The following is a 19,587-nucleotide window of genomic DNA, read 5'->3' as shown; positions in this document are numbered from 1 at the left end:
TTTTAGAAGTTATTGAATTGTCTTTTTATTAATGAGTTTGTCTTCCGCATCGTATTTTGTTCATTATGGTTAAAATGTTAAGGTTTAGATTGGTTGGTTCGCTCACATAGGAGGGTAAGTGTGGGTGCCAGTCGCGGCTCGGTTTTGGGTCGTGACAGATTTCCACCACCTGATCTTTGCTGAGAATAGTTATAGTTCCCAGTCCTAGCCTTCTTATTCTCCTTAGCCAGTTCCTTAAACTTATCATCCTCAACCTGCTGAGCAGGAGTCATAAGCCTAGAGATGTTCATATCTCCAAGTAACATAACACTTCTACACTCAGTTTTCACCATATCCGACACTCCATAAAAGAACTTATTCATCTAAGCTGTGGAGTCATCAACCATGTGAGGAGCATACCTGGAGAGGTTGTTAAACTTCAGCCCAAACTCTTGGACTGTCAAGTTACCCTGCCTCAAGTTCATGAAACCTGAGCCTTTGCCTCTCTCAACTTTATTGGGAAAAACCTGTCGAGAAAAGTCTCACTAAAGTAATACCAAGTGATAGGAGCTGCATTAGCACCCCTATTCTCCTTCCACTGAGTGTACCAGATATGAGCTACATACTTTAACTGGTATGATGCCAACTCAACCCGATTATTCCTAGTGACATGCTTTACCTCAAAGATTTTCTTGATCTCATCCAAGAAATTTTGAGGATCCTCATTAGTATGTGATCCTAAGAACTCAGGCGGATTCATCCTAACAAAGTCACGGACCCTTAGTGCTACTGATCCACCATTTTCATTCAAATGAACATTAACCCGATTGTTCTGGTTAGTCATACTCTAAGCCAACATCCGTATAGCATTTCTGTATTCAGCACTAGAGACTTCCTGCTCTGGAACTGGAGGAGCTGCGTTTGCATTCCTGGGATTCGCATTCCTAGCGTTAGCTCTACGAGGAGGCATGATCTGAAACATAGAACGTCAAGTTAGAATGGAATAAGATGCTACCTCACGCACAATAAGATTACCAAGAAAGTGAAGTTTTTCCTAAAACACTTCATAGCCTCCCTCTCATTAGATGTGGTGCACTTCTTACCCATGAAAATGACTCTAGTTAGTGCGGCTTTTCAGACATCCTAGGACACTTAAACCTAGTGCTCTAACATTAAGTTTCGTCACGCCCCGAGCTACCCCCGAGATGCGGACACGGAACCTAGGAACACAAGTGATCCCAAGCTAACCATGCTGGTATGATCATGATCATACTAAAGATAAAAAACTGATGCGGAAGCTCAATAATAATTTATAATAAAAAGATGGGGAATACCCGTATGCTAAAACTGATATAATGTGAAGACTGATGAATTTAGTACAATGAAGTTACCAACTCAACACTAAGCTGAAGCTAAGTACGTCTGAAATAAGTATCTAAATTGGACTATAAATACTGGGAAAGCCCCAGCTAGATGTAGCAAAACTGAAATTAAATGACTAAGGACTGAAACAAAACTCATGACTGTTATCCTTGGAGAATGAGGACTCACCACTGAATCTGCTGAACTGAATATCGAAGATCGATTTATGCGTGATCTGGGTGCTGAGAAACTGAACCTACATCAAGAGAAGATGTAGCACACGTATGCGTCAGTACTTTAAAGGTATTGAGCATGTAGAATATTGTAAAGTTGAAATAATACATAACTGAACAAGCACAAATCAAATATAATAATATGAGCATGATATAGAGAATTCTTAGCTAAATGAATGCAATGACCAATTTATCACATGCTGAAACTGAATACTGAGAGTATTTATAAATGGTCAATGCAAGAGAGTCTGACTGAACTGCGAGAGCTAGTAATAACCGATAAAAAATCATATGAGCTAAATGTGGAGTATGATGTATACACCGCATCGAGAGGACCTTATATACCCTACCAAAGGTATGAAAACATTCCGGCGTGATCACTAAACCGATTGCCTACAGAGGGGACTTACAACCTGCGTAGCTAGTAGTTCTGGACTAATTGGGCAAGCTGAACCCTAGTCCAACTCAGTATTATTCTACTCCAATGAATTATGTAATTAACTGATTATGACTGAATTTCTATAAAAACTTGATAGCTCAAAACTGAACAAGCAAACTAAGAAAGCAACATTTAATCTGATAATGATGCATTAAAAACTGAGACATGTTCCAAATCAGATTATAAAGTTATTATTCAGTTTATCGCATGAATTTCAAAACCCTAGCTTTCTAGTTATTCAGTTCTTGAATTACACATGCTAGGTAAGATATTTCAGCTATTCAATTATGGCTTAAACTAACTTAAATCAGATGACTTAGTGTCAAAACGACGTCTCTTAGGGTTCAAAAGAAGTAGGAAAAGACTAAAAGACCCCTTGGTAAGTTTTTGTCGTACCAAACAACCACTAGGACTGACGGTCCATCGTTCCACCAACGTTCTGTTGTTTTGTCCGTAGGTTTGGCCTGTTCGGCACGCCTATACTAAAACGGGCATAATGTTTTATTCAAAGGTCGGATTTTAGCAAGGTTGGTGGATATGGAAAGCTAATTCAATTAGCTATCTGTGGATAGGTCATGAGACACCTAATTCATTTTGTGCTACGAGTTATGACCATTTAATGTTGATCCAACTGCATTTTCCCCTTAACTGCCTGCTAATTCCAACCTACGGTCAGACCTACGGACCGTGCTGGTCATCCGTGTCTCTTTGTCAGAGAGTGGGTCAATGGGGTCTCAATCGACGGTCAAAGACTATGGACCATAGTCTGGACTACGGACCTTAGGTACGTCCGTCGACCATGACTTAACCAAATTTTCCTGGTCTAAGATTTTTGGGAGTTTCTGACCCCATCGATGGATGTGCACGACGGAGCGCGGGTCTGGCTACGGTCCGTCGATGCCACTGGTTGTTGCTCCTGCAAATTTTTCTGTAAAGTTTGTTTTTGGCCTGTTTTGGATACGGTTTGTTACACTTATCTTCATTCTACCGCACCAACAAACAACCCAGAACACTTACTTGTAATTCACATTGGAATCGCCAATGCTGTTGTGTAACAATAGGGCTGGAGGCTTTGAACTTTTTGAGTATCCTGTTAATTTAAAACTATATGTACTCCATGTTGTTGCATTATTTTCACCTTTGTTTCATGCAGTTCCTCTCTTAAACAAACTTTTACACATGTACAATTGATTTCAATTGTTCTTCTCTACTTTCTTAGAAGTTGTGTGTGATGTCTCCTCATGTCCGTATACACTATTCAATTCTGCTACTTTATACAACTTCACCAAGAATTTAAATTTAAAATAACCACTGAGCTCAGCCTGGACACATAAAAGATTAAAGTATGGTTAAAATTTTATGTTATACTCCTATATTTTTTAGTTCAATGCACAAAAAGACGTACAGACTTGCACGATTGACACTTCAATTAAAATTTTTTTTTTGTGTGTGTGTGGATGCTAGTAACTCTATGTATGGAATAAATTCATGCCTTTCCTGTTATTACAGTATGTATATTGTAATTCCTCTCTTATCCCAGATTAAGGACCAATACAATTAATTCCAAAAAATACCCCTCGTGCCTTAGAAGTTTTCCATTATGCCATCCAAGATCCCCATACACTATCCAAGTATGATTATTTATGAAGTTTAACTTGACTTCTAATACTTTGCTACCTATGAGGCTGTGAATGGAAAAGAAAATCTCCATGACACACCATGCTACGCTATAACAATGAAGAAGAGCCAAGGACAAACTCTTCATCGGGTGGGACTGTATCTTCCATAACAAATATTCATCCATGGTAAATTATATGTTGCATATCTTGAGTAACAACAAGAAAAAGACTATCCATCCTCCACGCCAATGAGGAAGGAAAAGATGGAAAATTTTTTAGAATGTTATGAACAGAAAAATCTCCGAGAATGTATTCCCCAGAGTTGTAGAAAGATATGTAGTATTTTATAAACATTTCCAATTAGTTTTGTTATTAAAAATTATCTTTACAATTCATAAATTTAAAATTATCATTTCTCAATGTTGTACTCTTATATAACTTGCCATACGAATCAGGATTCAAGATGGAGATGCAATTTTTATGCCGATGAACACAACAAAAACTTTTGTTCTATATAGCATAATCAATCAACCAATTGATTTCACTGATACAATACATACATTGTAGGTAAGTCCTTCGTACAATTAAAATCTCAAAAACAGATATGAAGCAAAAACCCTACCAGATGCGCATGGGTAAACTTAATGTTTATGATATGAAAAACGTTTAGGCATAAATTTGTGGGCATTGAGGACAATTGGAATAACTCTGTTTGATAGCTCCTTTATTGGTATTCTAAAGTTCTGGTTGGCTATAATTTAAAAAGAAAAACAACTCAAGAACTAAAACAATGGAGTACATGCACATAGGGGTTGACGTAGAAGTTGATAAAACCTTGAAAAATTTGGATTGGATCATACTAAATGGTTTTATTTACACCTCCGAATGTATGGTAGATATGCATAACAATAATAGAAATTCCTTTAGTACTTCTTGGTGTTATTTATTTTTTGGAGTAAAAATTTTGTGAATTATTTAGATTGTAGAAAACAATTACTTTGTAAGTACGATGAAGTGAAGTTGTACTTCAGATGGATGGGTACACATTGTTTTATCTAAGAAAAATATTTGTTTTAAGACTTGTTTAGAGTCGCTAGTTAATTTTATATAAAAATTAAGAAAACCAATTTTAAAGGATAAAAACAGTAAATAGATTGAAAATCTTTAAAGGGGTTTCATGGGTTCATATTAACGTCTTACGAAGATTTTGAAAGCACCAAAGACGCTCGCTTAGTTGCGACTATCCGACAATTAAAGTGTTTGGCTAAAATGCTTAACTTGATTCAAGTTTATTTGAAATCCTTAGAAAAAGTGAAATATCAACCTAATAATCTAAGTGTGTTTTCCCTTGTGAATTTTTTAAAAAGTTTATTTAGTGTTGATGGATTTATTTTAAATATTTAAAACATAACGGCGTCTCATGGGATTTTAAATTTTTTGACCGAAATACTAACGACAATTAGTAACAAGTAAATAAGAGGTAAAGTAAAAGAGATAGAGAAAGTTGGAACCAAATTCGGTTTGTGTCCGTCTAGATCGGTATTTGGACCCATTTCGTTTTGGGTCTTTTGTCCCATTTAAACGGTACCTGCCCTAATTTAACAAGATAATAATAAAATTTACAAGGGGTTAGGCACAAAAATAACAAAATACAGTATTTTAAAAAATAAATTTGGACTCTTTGACCCAATCTCTCCTACTTCTTGTCATGTACGTCGATTTTGTGAGCTTGACTCGATGAAGGAATTTTGAGACTATATGGATCTTCTCGAAATGAGAGAAGGAAAACCATGGTTCATAGTAAACTCGATCGAGTTTTACATGTGAAAATGAGACAAAATGTAAGTAGTGATCAATTAATTTTATAAAGGGGAATCAACTAAAATTTGAACCAAGATGCTATAACTTCATATATCTCATGTAACTGCAATGAATAATTCTTTCTGAAGTATGACAAAAGTCACAAACCAAGAGATCAACCACATGGCCACACATTGGTGCAAACAGTATTTTTGAACTTATTCTAAAAATCCTAACAAAGAGTTGACTAGAAGGAGGAGACACAATATCAAAGGTGGAGGCTTAAATCAAATTTGCACCATAATTGCTTAAGATGCAAACAAGCAAACTAAAGAAATCTTATTATGATATTACCACGTAAACTACAGTAATTTAACCAATAATGATAAACTATTCTAAGTGATTTTTTTGCCACAAAATAGATTAATCAAGCTTAAAATATTGCAGCTAATCCAAGATACCAAATAGAGTAAACATTTACAAAGATAAAAGAGTAAAAAAAAATCGAAGTTAATGTCAAATGGCTAAACAAACTAAGAGAGTAAGCGGGAAAAATAAAACAAAGAACAAGATGAAGATCACAAACAATAAAATGCAGCCAACTCAAGTTAAAATCTAACATTTTCAACCGAATATTAAATGACATGAAGAAGAAACCTCGCTATGTGTGTATAACTAAGTATATCTCAAGCTAGCATAAGAAAAGAACATATCATGAAATCAACAATATGGCAGCTAATGAATAGTAGCTAACTTACCCATGTCCTTTAAGACTGCAAAGAGCTATTGCAGAACAATGAGATTTCTAACAACTGACTATCGCTGAGAATCGATATACAGGCTCATGCAACCCAAAAATCATCAAAAGGAAACAATGAGCAGGGAATTTAGCATTTTCAGTTATAAGATAACATCAAAAAAGAAGAGAAAACACACTAGCCCCATGAAATATGGAGCCGATTATGGTGTTACTCGAATAAGCTAATGTATTTCAGCATAATTAACGATAAAATAATAATAATAAAAGGGAATAAGCATTAACTTTGAAGAAAGAAAATGAGCTGGAGTGAGAGGGAATCCTAAAAATCAACATGGACTCACATGTATTGCAAGACGAGAAACCTAGGAAGAGGGGCAACGAAAGAAAAAAAAAACTATAAAAATAACCATGCTAACAAAAGAAAAACAATTATCAGTAGAAGAAATTTGAAGCAAAACTCAGCTAGATAAATACGAAGACCAGAATATTGAGTACAAGTTCGCAAAAGCTTTAACTTGATATTGCAACATACTCCATGAAGCGACTTAAACATATACATCATATCAAAACATTAGGAATTAAACAACAAACTAACAGCTAACCAAACAAAAAAAAGAAGAGTTTTCAGACGTTTAAAGTTGTTTCAATATAGAAGGAGAGGTAGGAAGAGGTACCTTGTTTCGACAGCAAACAGGGACGGAGCGAGTGAGGAGAAGATCTTCCTACAACAAGAACTCAACCACGAACTACGATCAAAGATTAAGCACAAAATGTAACTCAAATACTGAAGATATGGTATTCTCTGCTTTTCGAAAAGTATTTAGTCTGTATTTAGAGTATTTTTGCTCAAGCTTTCTTTGTATTTTCTTGCTAGGTAATAACCCAACAAAAAAAAATATCCTCCCCTCACAATGACTAATTAGTTGGCATATATAAAAGAGAAAATCTAGGGTTCCAAAAAAAAATGGATGAGAGGGCCCAATTCGAAATTCAAAACCTTTCACCAATTAAGGGAGACCTACTTTTCTGAGTTTTCAACCTATTCTGAAAGAGGAAAGGGGAAGTGGACGGACCCGATCGGCTCGATTGTCCTTGAGGCGAGACGTGTTTTGGACTGGGAATAGGGAGTGGGCTGGCTGAAATGTTTTTTTTCTCTGGGAATTAAATATGCCTGGGAACAACAGAAATTGGAATTGGAATGGCTGGCTGGAAATAAAAATGACTGGGGCTGCTGCACAAAAAAGAATATCGGTCCAACTATGGTTTTGCAATTAAGTTAAGGAAATGATCATACAAAATTCAAACGCAGTCAAATCGAATTGAAATGTTAAACGAATGAGTAAATAGGCGCTTCAGCTAAAAAAATCTAAATAAGCCGGATTAATAACAAATTAATTAATGAGATTCTTAACCTTAACAATATAAAATAATTAACTTAGCAAACTATAAACTAATAACTCGAATAAATATAAATATAATTTAAATTAAACTAATTTAGTTTTTTTAAAAAAAACATACTAAAATTAAAATTATTTTGAGTTGATTTTTCGAATATTTATAAAATGAAGTTAATTACGTAAAAACATACGTATTATTAAAATTTATAAAAACGACCAAACTTACTTCAAAACATGAAAGTTATTTTAAGCTCTGTAAAACTAATTATTTTAAATCGTTTAAAATTTAAGAAGCTCGATGATGAAATTGACTACTCAAATTTAGACCGACCACATCTTCATCTTTGGAAAGACATTTGTTAAGGACTTGAGGAGTATGGCCAAACCCCAAAAATGAGTTTCCTACATATCTCAGGCTATATGAGAATTTTGGTCACTTGTAGTTCAGTAAGTTTGATTTAACACATGATTATGCGAGAATTAGAAAGTCAACCCAATACCGAATTATGAGGGGACCGAAATGCTCAGGAATAAGATTTAAGAGCGAATATTAGAATACATCCGAGTTTTCAACATAGAACCTCCGTATATATCCTTATACGTTAGGGTTCAAATTGTTTGTAGTTTTGAATCAATCGGTTAAAAAGGAAATCTATTATGCTATATAGCCTTTGGTTATAGAAATGTGACAAATAAATCGAGTATGAAAAAGAGGCTTGCAACGTCTTAGCCATTAAGGCGGAGCTTTTCATATCCATAGATAAGAACTTACACGGACATAATTTCCAAAGCTCTTGGAGCATTGTTACTTGGATCGGAAAGTTGCTTCTGGTAGATACCCAAATTTACGAATGCAAATTGAAACGAAGAAATCTAAAGAAAATCTCACATGACTTTTATTAGGGATGTGGTTTCATTGTGGTGGAAGTCGCTCCTCAACTCGCGTCCTAAGAGATTGACATTCCTCTTTGGACTATGTCCCAGTTTGCTGCTAAGAAAAAGTTCCACGTTGTGCTGCATTATTTTTGATGTCGTCTGCACCACTGGTTTGTTTGAGAATCATCCTCCTGGGATGCTCTCGAAAAAAATTGTGATAAAACTCATTAGCATAAAATGTAATTCAAACTGGGAGATGACGTCTTTTACAATGTAGGCACTTAGCTGATCCCTTCGAATAATTTATGTAAGTTTTCTTTCAATTTGACGTTGAGCAAATAATGATTTTATCTCATATTTTTCATATAATTCTTCAATGAACTATTCTTTTGATATAAAGTAATAAGAAATAGACTGATGTAATATGTTGATGGATCTCTTGATGTCGTTCTTGCAAATGAAAATAATGATTATAATTCTTCATTTGTAAGATGAAGATAATGAATTGGTAGGACAATGTTAATCCATTGGTAAGATAATGCTACTACATGATATGATGATGATGACACTCCATCGATAGGATTATGATGGTGACACTCCATCAATAGGATAATATTTCTTCATTGATAGGATGATGATAATATTAGGATAATGATCTTGCTACATCGATAGGATGATGATGATGATGATACTCCAATGATAGGATGATGATTCTTCATTGATAGGATGACGATTATGATAGGAAAATGATATTGCTCCATTGATAGGATGATAATGATTTATTTGTAGGATATTGATAATGATCCATTGATATGATAATGTTGATCCATTGGTAGAATAATATTGATGATTCATTGATATGATAATAAAAATCTATTGGTAGGATTTTGATAATGATCCGTCGACAAGATGATGATGATGATGATTCTCCATTGAAAGGATAAATGATTCTAGTTTTATAGGATGATGACGTTGCTACATTGATAAGATAATGATATTGATACTCCATTAATAGGATAAATGATTAAACATATAGAGTATGACATTAATGATAAGATGTTGATGTTGATTCATTGATAGGGTGATGATGATGCTATCGGTAGAATAATGATGCTGATAATTCTTCGGTAGGATAACGTTGATGATCCATTTGTAGGATAATGCAGATCCATTTGTAGGAAAATGATGATCCATTGATAATATAATGATATTAAATATCAGATGATGGGATGATGTTTATCGATTGATAGCATGATGTTGATGATCCATTAATATGATATTCTTGATCCATTGGTAGGATAATGATAATGAATATCCGTTGGTAGGATGATGTTGATACATTGGTAGGATAAAGCTAATAGATAACCATCGGTGGGATGATATTGATCTATTGGTAGGATAATGATAATGATCCACCAATAGGATAATGGTGATCCTTTGATAGTATAACGATAATCAAGATGATAAAGATCCGTCACTAAGATGATATTGGTATATGTTGGTAAGAGGATAACGATAATGAATTAGTAAGATAGTGATTATGATCCACTGATAGGATAATGCTAATGAAAATATATTGGTAAAAGGATGACAATCCATTCGTAGGAAAGTGATTATGATCCATTGGTAGGATAATAGTGATGAAAACCAATTGGTAGGATGATCTTCATGATCCATTGGTAGGATAACTTTAATGATTTATAAGTAGGATAATGTAAATCCATTAGTAGGATAATGATAATGATCCATTGGTAGGATATGTTAATCCATTGGTAGGAAATAATAATAAAGATTCGTTGATAGGATAATTTTTATCGATTGATAGGATGATATCTATCGACACCTAAATTACCAAGGTTTCATGTTACTTCCAGTGATTTTTCCTTGAGATTTTTGTGTGTCTAAAGCCTTTTTGTAATAGTTTTCACATTTTTTTGTCTTTGTCTTGCAGGATAGATGTCCAAACCCAAAACGCAGAAGGCAGTTGAGATTTAGTGCAAAAGTGACCGATGAAGGCCATCGACGGTCCGTCATTCCATCGACGAACAGTAGATAGTGACCATCGATGGTCCGTCATTCCATCGAGGAACCGTAGATGGTGACCATCGACTGATAGTTCAGGCATACAACGGAAGGATTGATGGTCCATCGATTGAACGACGGACCGTCCTATTGAATGTTTGATAAGTTTAAAGATATTCCCAGTACCCGAATTTGAAGAAAGTCAAAGTATGGAACGACGAAAGGAAATGAGGAACCATACACACATCGATGATGTTGGTCTGTCGATTGATTCAGAGAGAATACCAGCTCAAAGATGAAAAAGATGCCATGTCTGGACTATGTCGGTGGGGGTCATCAATTACAGCCCCATTTTTTGCACAAGTTTTCTTATTTTAATTCCTTTTAATATAGGACTATGTTTTCTATAAATAGGGTGTAAGACCTTGTTTTTGGGGTTGGATTCTATTACTATTGTTCTTAGTTTGTGTTTGGAGATTGAGTTTTGCAACTTTAGCATAAATTCAATTTTCGGATTTGGTTTTCAAGCGATTCCTTGTTATTTCAAGTAGATTTTATTGATTTTATTCGAATTGTCAAAGTAAGTTCACGTTTTATTGTTTAACAACTATGGATTGTGTTCTTATATGCATGGGTAACTAAATCTACAACTAGGATTATGGTAACAATGGGCGATTAACAACGTAAACCTAGCTTAATAACAATTCTCAAATAGGTTATTGCATGAATTGATAATTCTTTCATTTAGAAGTCTTTTTAACGACTGCACACATTAGAACTTGCCTTGTTGCTACTTGCCGGACCAATGATGTAGTTAATAAGAAAAAAATTATCAACATAGACTTAGTGGGATACTATCTAATAGCTAGTGTCGATTGGTGCGATGTAATAGCTAAGTCATACATCGAATATGATGCTTAATATAAAGTAAAGGTAAGGGTTAGTATCTTATACACACGTAGCTGGACCAAGGTACGAGGTGAAATTCTCTTAATTCCAGACCATGAATTTAGAGATGCTTAACTTATCACTCTTCATACAAAACACTAGGAAAGAATTGTTATAGCTAGGAATACGACATTATGAACCTACGGGGAACACTTACACCCTAGTTTTTCGCACAACTTGATAAAAAATCAAAGTTTTACTCCTATTACTCATTTTACATATAGATATTAAAAGAATTTCATTTCACAAAACCCCTCTTTTTAATTAGATATTTTCAGAAAGTGCTTGACTAAATAGAAGTAATTGTACATTGAAGTTATGTCTAAACCATTTTTCTGGTTGGATCGACCACAACCTAATAGTGGGGTTCTTTACTTGATACGACTGCTTATACTACTTTAAGGAGGTATAATTTGAGCGTATCAATTTTTGGCGACGCTACCAGGAAAATTAGATTTTAGATTAACCTTAATAACATTACTGAAGTTTAGTCAACAATTTCCTAATTTTACTTTTCTTTTGTTTTTGTTTCTTTCAGGTCTAGCTCTAGTGTATGACAAGTACACGGACCCAAGTACAATCACTAATTCCATTTGATCCTGAACTTAACCGTACACTTCAAAGAATGCAAAATCAAAACAACACAACCAATCTAGGTGATGTGATCATTTGACAATCTCCACAAACGATTGATGCTCACAATCAAGTAGTTGCGGAAAATCAAGTTAATGATGCCTTGAGGATGCAACCTCCCGTACCACACCCTCAAGAGTTCTATAGGGGCAATGTTAAAATCACTGATTCTGATTAGCCTCTTGTCCTACCTCCTCTACCCCATGGGCACACATTCGTGGTAACTAGTAGTTTGATACAGATGCTCACCGCAAGGGATTTATTTGCAGGTCTACCATTAGAGGATCCACATGCTCACATAGACAAACTAAAATTTGAGTATAAGTGTTTTGTGGGAAGGCCAAATTTAGATATGAACATCATCGGGATGAGAGTGTTTCCTCTATTATTGACTGGAGATTCTGCGATATAGTTTGCTGAGTTGCGCATTAATTCTATCTATACTTGGGATAAGTTGAGGGATGTATTCTTAGCTAAGTACTACCCGGTGTCCAAGAATCTCAACCACAAGGATAGAGCGAACAACTTTCTGGCACTACCTGGATAGTCGGTAAGTAGCTCCTGGGACAGATTTACTGCATATATGAGAGGCCTTCCAAACCACCGCATTGATGATGAGTCTTTGAAAGAGAACTTCTGTCGAGGTCAAGATGATAACTGTAAAGCAGTACTCGATACTATTATGGGGAGTTCTTATGGTGAGTGCACATATGCTGAGATCGTAGAAAAGTTTAAGAAAGTCTCTCGCAATAATAAGGCTTGGAGTACTAGAAAGTCAAACACTGGGAGAAACACCTTTGCAGTGTAAGTTACAAACAATCCGGCTGTAGATGATATTCATGAGGAGATGGCACAAATGAGAATTGAGCTTGAGTTGGTATTTAAACAATTCAGTAGAGGTGTAGAGAAGGTAAATGTGGTGAATTACCTGACTAAACCACCACTGCCAATGGATGAGTACTATTATGAAAAAGGATACTTATGTAGTGAATGATCAGACGGGGGGTTTCCAACCAAACACCCAAGATTGGTGTCAAGGTCAAGGAAACAAAGGTCGGAACTATGGTATCTACAATAGAGAGGGTAATTATGTTCGAGATGGAAACTACAACCATAGAAATAACTTCAGTCGGTGTAATTATGGTAACATAAATTATCGGAGTGGACCCTATGTTCCACCTCAAAATCAGGAAATTGCTCCTAGGGATGGTGGAGGTAGTATGCCACGAATTGAGGATATATTACAACAAATGATGAGAAGGTTTGATGCTAGTGATGAGCATGCCAATGAATTGAGAGGTGATTTAGGTAATATTAGGAAAAAGGTCAATGAACATGTTGTCTCGATTAAGCATCTTGAGTTACAAATGTCCCAATTTTCTACTATTGTGAATCAACGCAAACCGGGCACTCTTCCTAGGAATACCATCCAAAATCCTAAAAATGATTGACATTGCATGACAGTCTCTACTAGAGGAGGTAAGAAAACTATTGATCCACATATGCTGTCTGTGGTAGAAGATGAGATGAGAAAAGGCGCAGAGGTGGTGGAAACTAGTGGTAAATTGGTATACAAAATGGTGAAACAAGCAGAGGTACCCCAGAAAGTGGTCCTCATTCCTCGACTTCACCACCATTCCCTTAGAGATTGGTGAAGAAGATTGAGGATAGTAAACACTGTAGTTTTATCACTATGTTGAAATAACTTTACATCAGTGTCCCTTTATAGAAGCTTTAGAACAAATGCCCGATTATGATAAGTTCTTGAAGGGTATGGTTACAAAGAAGAGACCGGTAAGTTTTGAATATGATGATTTAATGCAGTATTGTAGTGTTATTTTTATAAGATCTCTTTTGCAGAAGAAGAACGATTCAAGTGCTTTTACTATTCCATATACCATCGGATTATTATACTTTGCCAAAGCACTATGTGATCTAGGTGCTAGCATAAACCTCATGCCTCTTTCCATTGATAAGAAATTAGGTTTGGGTGACCCATATCCCTTTGCAATGTGGTAACCGATGGCCGATTGAATAGTGAAGAGGCCCATTGGGATACTCCATGATGTGTTCGTGAAAGTGGAGTCCTTTATATTTTTGGATGATTTTGTGATTCTTGACTGTGAGGTGGACTTTGAGGTCCCTATTATTGTTGGTAGGCCATTCATTGACACTGGTCAAGCCTTGGTTTATAAGGAGAAAGGGCAGATGAAGTTTAGGTTTAACAATGAAGAAACAATATTCAACATTTGTAGGTTTATGACGTAGAGTGGTGAGCTCCAAACAGTATCGACTATATCTTGTCAGGATGAGAGTATGTCTAAAGTGCATATCGAAGAACGCCCAGGTGTTGAGGCACTAGAAGTAGTGATCATTAATTTTAAAAGTGATATTGTTGAGGAGTATGGGTCTTTCATTGCAGCACTTGAAAGAAATGAATATCGGTCAAAACCAAAAAAATTGGAGTTAGATATGAAGCATCACGAGTCTACACCAGCGAGACACTCTATTCAGAAGGCTCTAAAATTGGAGCTTAAGGTTCTACCACCTCATCTTAGGTATCTGTTTTTGGGTACAGATGATACTTTGCTAGTAATCATTGCAACATATTTTAATGTGCAACAAGTTGAGTGTCTGGTGGATGTTTTGAAAAGGTTCAAACGAGCCTTTGGTTGGACCATTGTGCACATTATTGGGATCCCTTTGGTTTTTGTTCATACGAAATCCAACTCATGCCCGATCACAAGCCAAGTATTGAGCATCAGAGACAGTTGAATCCACCCATGCAAGAAGTAGTGAAGAAGGAGATCATTAAGTGGTTGGATGCCGGAGTCATATATACTATTGCAGACAGTAGTTGGGTATGCCCTGTTCAATGTTTGCCCAAAAGGGGGGGATTACAGTAGTGCCTAATGAGAGGAACGAGCTTGTTCCATTGATGTCGGTGACCGGATTGAGAGCTTGTATGGATTACCGAAATTTGAATGCATGGATTGAGAAAGAATATTTTCCTATGACCTTTATAGATCAGATGTTGTATAGACTCGAAGGAAAAGGATGGTACTATTTTCTTGATGGGTATTCGGGTTACAATCAAATCTCTATTGCCCTAGAGGATCAAGAGAAGAAAACTTTAACTTGCCCTTATGGGACGTTTTCCTTCAAAAGAATGTCTATTATTTTGTGTAATGGACCGGCCACCTTCCAACTATGTATGATGTCGATATTCTCAAATATAGTGGAGGATACTATTGCGGTGTTCATGGATGACTTTTTGGCTATGGGCGACTCCTTTGATCAGTGTTTGAGTCACTTGGCAGGGGTTCTCAAAAGGTGTAAAGATTGCAATCTTATGATTAATTGGGAAAAATGTAACTTTATAGTGAACGAAGGTATATTAGCCAGTCATATCGTGGAAAAGGGGATAGAGGTTGATTGAGCGAAATTTGAAGTTATAGAGAGACTTCCCCCACCCATATCTGCAACAGTTTTGAGAAGTTTTCTGAGACATGCGGGCTTCTACCAGAGGTTTATTAAGGATTTCTCAAAAATTGCACATCCTCTTTGCCAATTTCATCAGAAGGAATGCAAGTTCGATTTTGATGAAATATGTTTGAAAGCATTTGGAGAGTTGAAGGAGAAGTTGGTGTCCGCACCCATTATTATTTCCCAGATTGAAGTGAGTCAATGAAGTTGATGTGTGATGCTAGCTGGGTTGATCTTGGTGCAGTTTTGGGACAGAGAAGGGTTAAAATCATTCACCCCATTTACTATGCAAGTAAGTCCCTGAATGAAGCCTAAAATAACTACACAGTGACTGAACAAGAGCTTCTTGCAATGGTATTGTGTTCGAAAAATTTAGCTCCTATTTGATTGGCACAAGGGTCATAGTACATAAAGAACACTCTATTTTGATGTACTTGATTATAAAGAAAGACTTAAAGCCATATTTGATTAGATGGGTGATATTATTGCAAGAGTTTTATTTGGAAGTAAAAGATAGAAAAGGGATTGAAAATCAAGTTGCTGATCACTTGTCTACGTTAGAGAATGAAGCTACGCGAGAATTGGGTGAAAAGACCGAAATTAATGTTACCTTCTCTGATGATCATGATTTGGCCGCTTCTCATCATTTGATTCCATGGTTCATCGATTTTGTGAATTATTTGGCTAGTGATATAGTCCCATCAAACTTATCCTTCCATCAGAGGCAGAAGTTTATGTATGATGTTAAAAAGTTCTTTTGGGATGAGTCTTACTTATACTGTAGTTGTGCTATTGGGAATATTCGTCGTTGTGTGCCCGAAGTTGAGATGTTAACTGTTTTTGAGGCATGTCACTCCTGTCTATGGGTGGGCACCATAGTGGTATCAGGACTGCCCACAAGATTTTACAATGTGGGTACTATTTCAAACCATTCACCAAGATGCTCACGAGTTCGCCAAGCCACGTGATAGGTGCCAAAGAGATGGAGGAATTTCGATGACGCAAGAGTTACCTTTAAATCCGATTCTAGTGATTGAGCTATTTGATATGTGGAGCATTTATTTTATGGGCCCGTTTGTGAGATCTCATGGGATGAAATAGATAGTTGTGGCAGATGACTATGTCTCAAAATGGGAGGAATCTATAGCACTTTCTAACAGTGAAGGGAAGAGTGGCACCACATTCTTGAAAATGAACATATTCTCCAGATTTGGAACACGTCGAGCCATTATTAGTCATGGTGGATCTATCTTTTGCAATAAGTGGTTCAAAGGGCTATAGGAGAAATATGGGGTTCGCCATAATGTGGCCACTCCGTATCATCCAAAGACTTGTGGGCAAGTTGAGGTGTCCAATGGAGAGATCAAGCGAATTTTGTCAAAAACGATAAATGCTAATAGAATGGATTGGTCAAGGGGGAGTGATTATGCTCTTTGGGCCTATCGGTCTTCATACAAGTCCCCCATATTTATGTCTCCATACAGACTTGTATATGGCAAGGGTTGTCAGTTGCCAGTCGAGTTAGAGAACAAAGCCATGTGGGCAATGAAGAAACTGAAGATAGATTGGAGTGAAGCAGTGGAACAGATACTTAATGGGTTAAATGAGCTTGATGAGTTTTTCCTCAAAGAGTATGAAAGTTCAGCCATCTACAAAGAGAAGATAAAGAAGTACCACGACCAAAAGATTGAAAAGCGAGAATTTGCGGTTGGGGACTTGGTACTTCTATTCAACTCTAGGCTACGCTTGTTTCCAGGAAAACTTAAATCATAGTTCGCGAGACCATTCCTTATCAATAAAGTGTTTCCACATTGAGCGGTTGAGTTGGAGAATAATGAGGGTGAAAAGTTCATGGTCAACGGCCAAAATCAAGATCTACCTAGGGGATGCGGAGAGTGTCCATGAAGTGGTTTAGGCATATCAACTTGATGAAGTCTGAGTAATCAAGGATCTTGCGTCGTGCCACGACGTTAAATCAAACACTTATTGGGAGGTAACTCAAGGTGAATTCTCTAGCCAACGATCGGTCCAATTGACAATCTGTCGACTGAATTATGGACAGTGGATGGGATTTCGTCAGTCCAAAAGCACTAGTGACCTGACCCGACCCTGCTGGTAATATTACGAAAAACCGTTCATTAGCCTCCAAAATCTTTTCAAATTCTTTCCCCAACTGTTTCCCTTACCTTACTGCCTTTTTTTCTCATCGAAACACCATATTTCCCCCTTCCATATTCATCAGATTCCCTCAAACTCCCATTTCTCGAAAATTCCAATAACCCTCTCCTTTAAAATTTCTAGTTGGTACCTATTGCTTTCTCCGGTTGGTGTTCAAAGTCGGGCCGTAGGTTTCTTGCAAAGATCACCCACACATTTACTTCACTACGATCTTCAAGTATTTTGATTCCTTTTGCTTGATGAATTCTTGTTCATTCATTGTTGGAAACGAAACTTAGAATGTGTGTCTTACTTTAGGGACAAAATTGTATGCTTGTGCTTGTTTAAACCTTCGGTAAAATGTCCTTTAGAATAATATAATGTGCATGGGCAGTTGTGCAATTTGTTTAAAATAATTTTAATGACTCTCTAACTTAGGGTTTGGAAGAATCTTTGAATTAGAGAATGAACCTTATGAAATTGAAACCCTAAGGATGAAGAAATGGTCTTGTAATTGTTATTATGTGTTGGGTAAACTTGTCTAGGTCGAAAAGGTGTAAAAATGTGGTAGTTGAAATAAGTCCTAAAATCTATCTCCGGCCAATAGCACGAGACCCGGTTGACGGACCGTCGATGCATGGACGGGTCATCATTGGGGTCCGTCTATTGGGAAGCCTTAAAATTGTTTAACTCTGAGAAGACGGAAGTGGACAACGGTCCGTGGACTTATCGACGGACAATTCTGCACGTTCGTTGTTTCCAACTAAGGCCCTGCTTTAAGAGATTTTAAAAATTATTCTAAGTGTTAAAGGATGGAAGTGTACTATGACTCATTGATTGATCAACGAGCATTTTGCACGTCCATTGTTTTCAACTGAGTGGTCCGATGAATGAAAAATCTAAATAATTTATATGTATCCAACGACGGACACTATTGTCTATACATCGATTCGTCAACGGCTCGTCGATAGTACCCATCAACCAGTACTGCAGGTTTGAACTGCAATGTGTTTTTCTAGTTCCTTTCTCTATTTTATTTTTTTTGAGTGTGTAGTAATATTTCTATGAGACTAACAACTACTTTATAGATAAATATGGCCTCTAAATTGGACATTATTTATTCTTGGGGAAGGTGAAGGTCCATGGAACCATCCAATCGGATGATTGGAACTTCCAACGATGAGCGGGATCCAGAATATGTGCCCCAAGTAACCAGCTCCCCTATACCAGTTGCACGAGCCACTCGGGGTACACCCAGAAAGTGGCTTCTTGCATATTCATTGCCTCCTAGTTTGATGAGGAGCGCACACTGACCTGCACACCGTCTGGGTGTGCCTCGAGCTTTTAAGAAGCTTTTGGCTCTGAAGCTGCAATAGGTTCAGAGTTGGCCCACTCTTCGAGGTCGAATGAGGCCACTGCCTCCGGTTCTTGATCACATAGATCCACTCACTCGGAAGAACCTGCCCGCCAAGCGTTGACCAATGAGGCCCATAGTTCAGAGTCTGCTCCGGCAGCCCAGGAGGATGTCCCTGCACCGGTTCCTGAGTAGTCAAACCGGTGGTACGTAAATGGTTTTTACCAGTTATATAGGAATGCAAAGGTTCAGAATGACAAGGGGTGATGACCCGACTGGTGACATCTAGGAGGAGAGTTCTTACACAGAGCCTTCACACAGTCCCTGATGTGTAGAGATTGTTCATCCGACACACGCTCGAGTGGATAGGTAAGAGTCTAGCGTCGTATAGCAAGGAGATGGTCTGAGATTTCTAAGCCTCATATGTGGATACTCTAAGAGGTTATTTGGATAGGCGAGAGAGACCCGCCAAAGAGAACCCATTCACCACAATGTTAGCTCGGAGCTAACGGGTAGACATTT

At 36.9% G+C, this 19,587-nt stretch overlaps 1 protein-coding gene across 1 annotated transcript; it reads left to right on the top strand.

Moving 5' to 3' along the window:
• The first annotated feature begins 12,651 nt into the window (after positions 1-12,651).
• LOC107016800 lies at positions 12,652-19,260 on the top strand. The gene is made up of 8 exons (XM_015217152.1): positions 12,652-12,766; positions 13,533-13,663; positions 13,785-13,862; positions 13,929-14,007; positions 14,107-14,255; positions 14,376-14,660; positions 16,836-17,185; positions 19,152-19,260. Exons 1-8 carry the CDS (start codon positions 12,652-12,654, stop codon positions 19,258-19,260), a joined length of 1,296 nt encoding a protein of 431 aa, XP_015072638.1.
• Positions 19,261-19,587: the final 327 nt, after the last annotated feature.

The sequence above is a fragment of the Solanum pennellii genome, chromosome 4 (genome assembly GCF_001406875.1).
Source record: "Solanum pennellii chromosome 4, SPENNV200".
Classification (NCBI taxonomy): Eukaryota; Viridiplantae; Streptophyta; class Magnoliopsida; order Solanales; family Solanaceae; genus Solanum; species Solanum pennellii.
This window is presented reverse-complemented; position numbering and strand designations above follow the sequence as displayed.

What these genes read in the sequence shown, in the direction of transcription:
- LOC107016800 (XM_015217152.1), top strand. Translation starts at nt 12,652, where the DNA reads ATGAGAGGCCTTCCAAACCACCGCATTGATGATGAGTCTTTGAAAGAG. An exon ending in TGGTTACAAAGAAGAGACCG is followed by an intron (nt 13,863 to 13,928) that starts GTAAGTTTTGAA and finishes TCTCTTTTGCAG; the next exon opens with AAGAAGAACGATTCAAGTGC. An exon ending in GTACAGATGATACTTTGCTA is followed by an intron (nt 14,661 to 16,835) that starts GTAATCATTGCA and finishes AAAGGGCTATAG; the next exon opens with GAGAAATATGGGGTTCGCCA.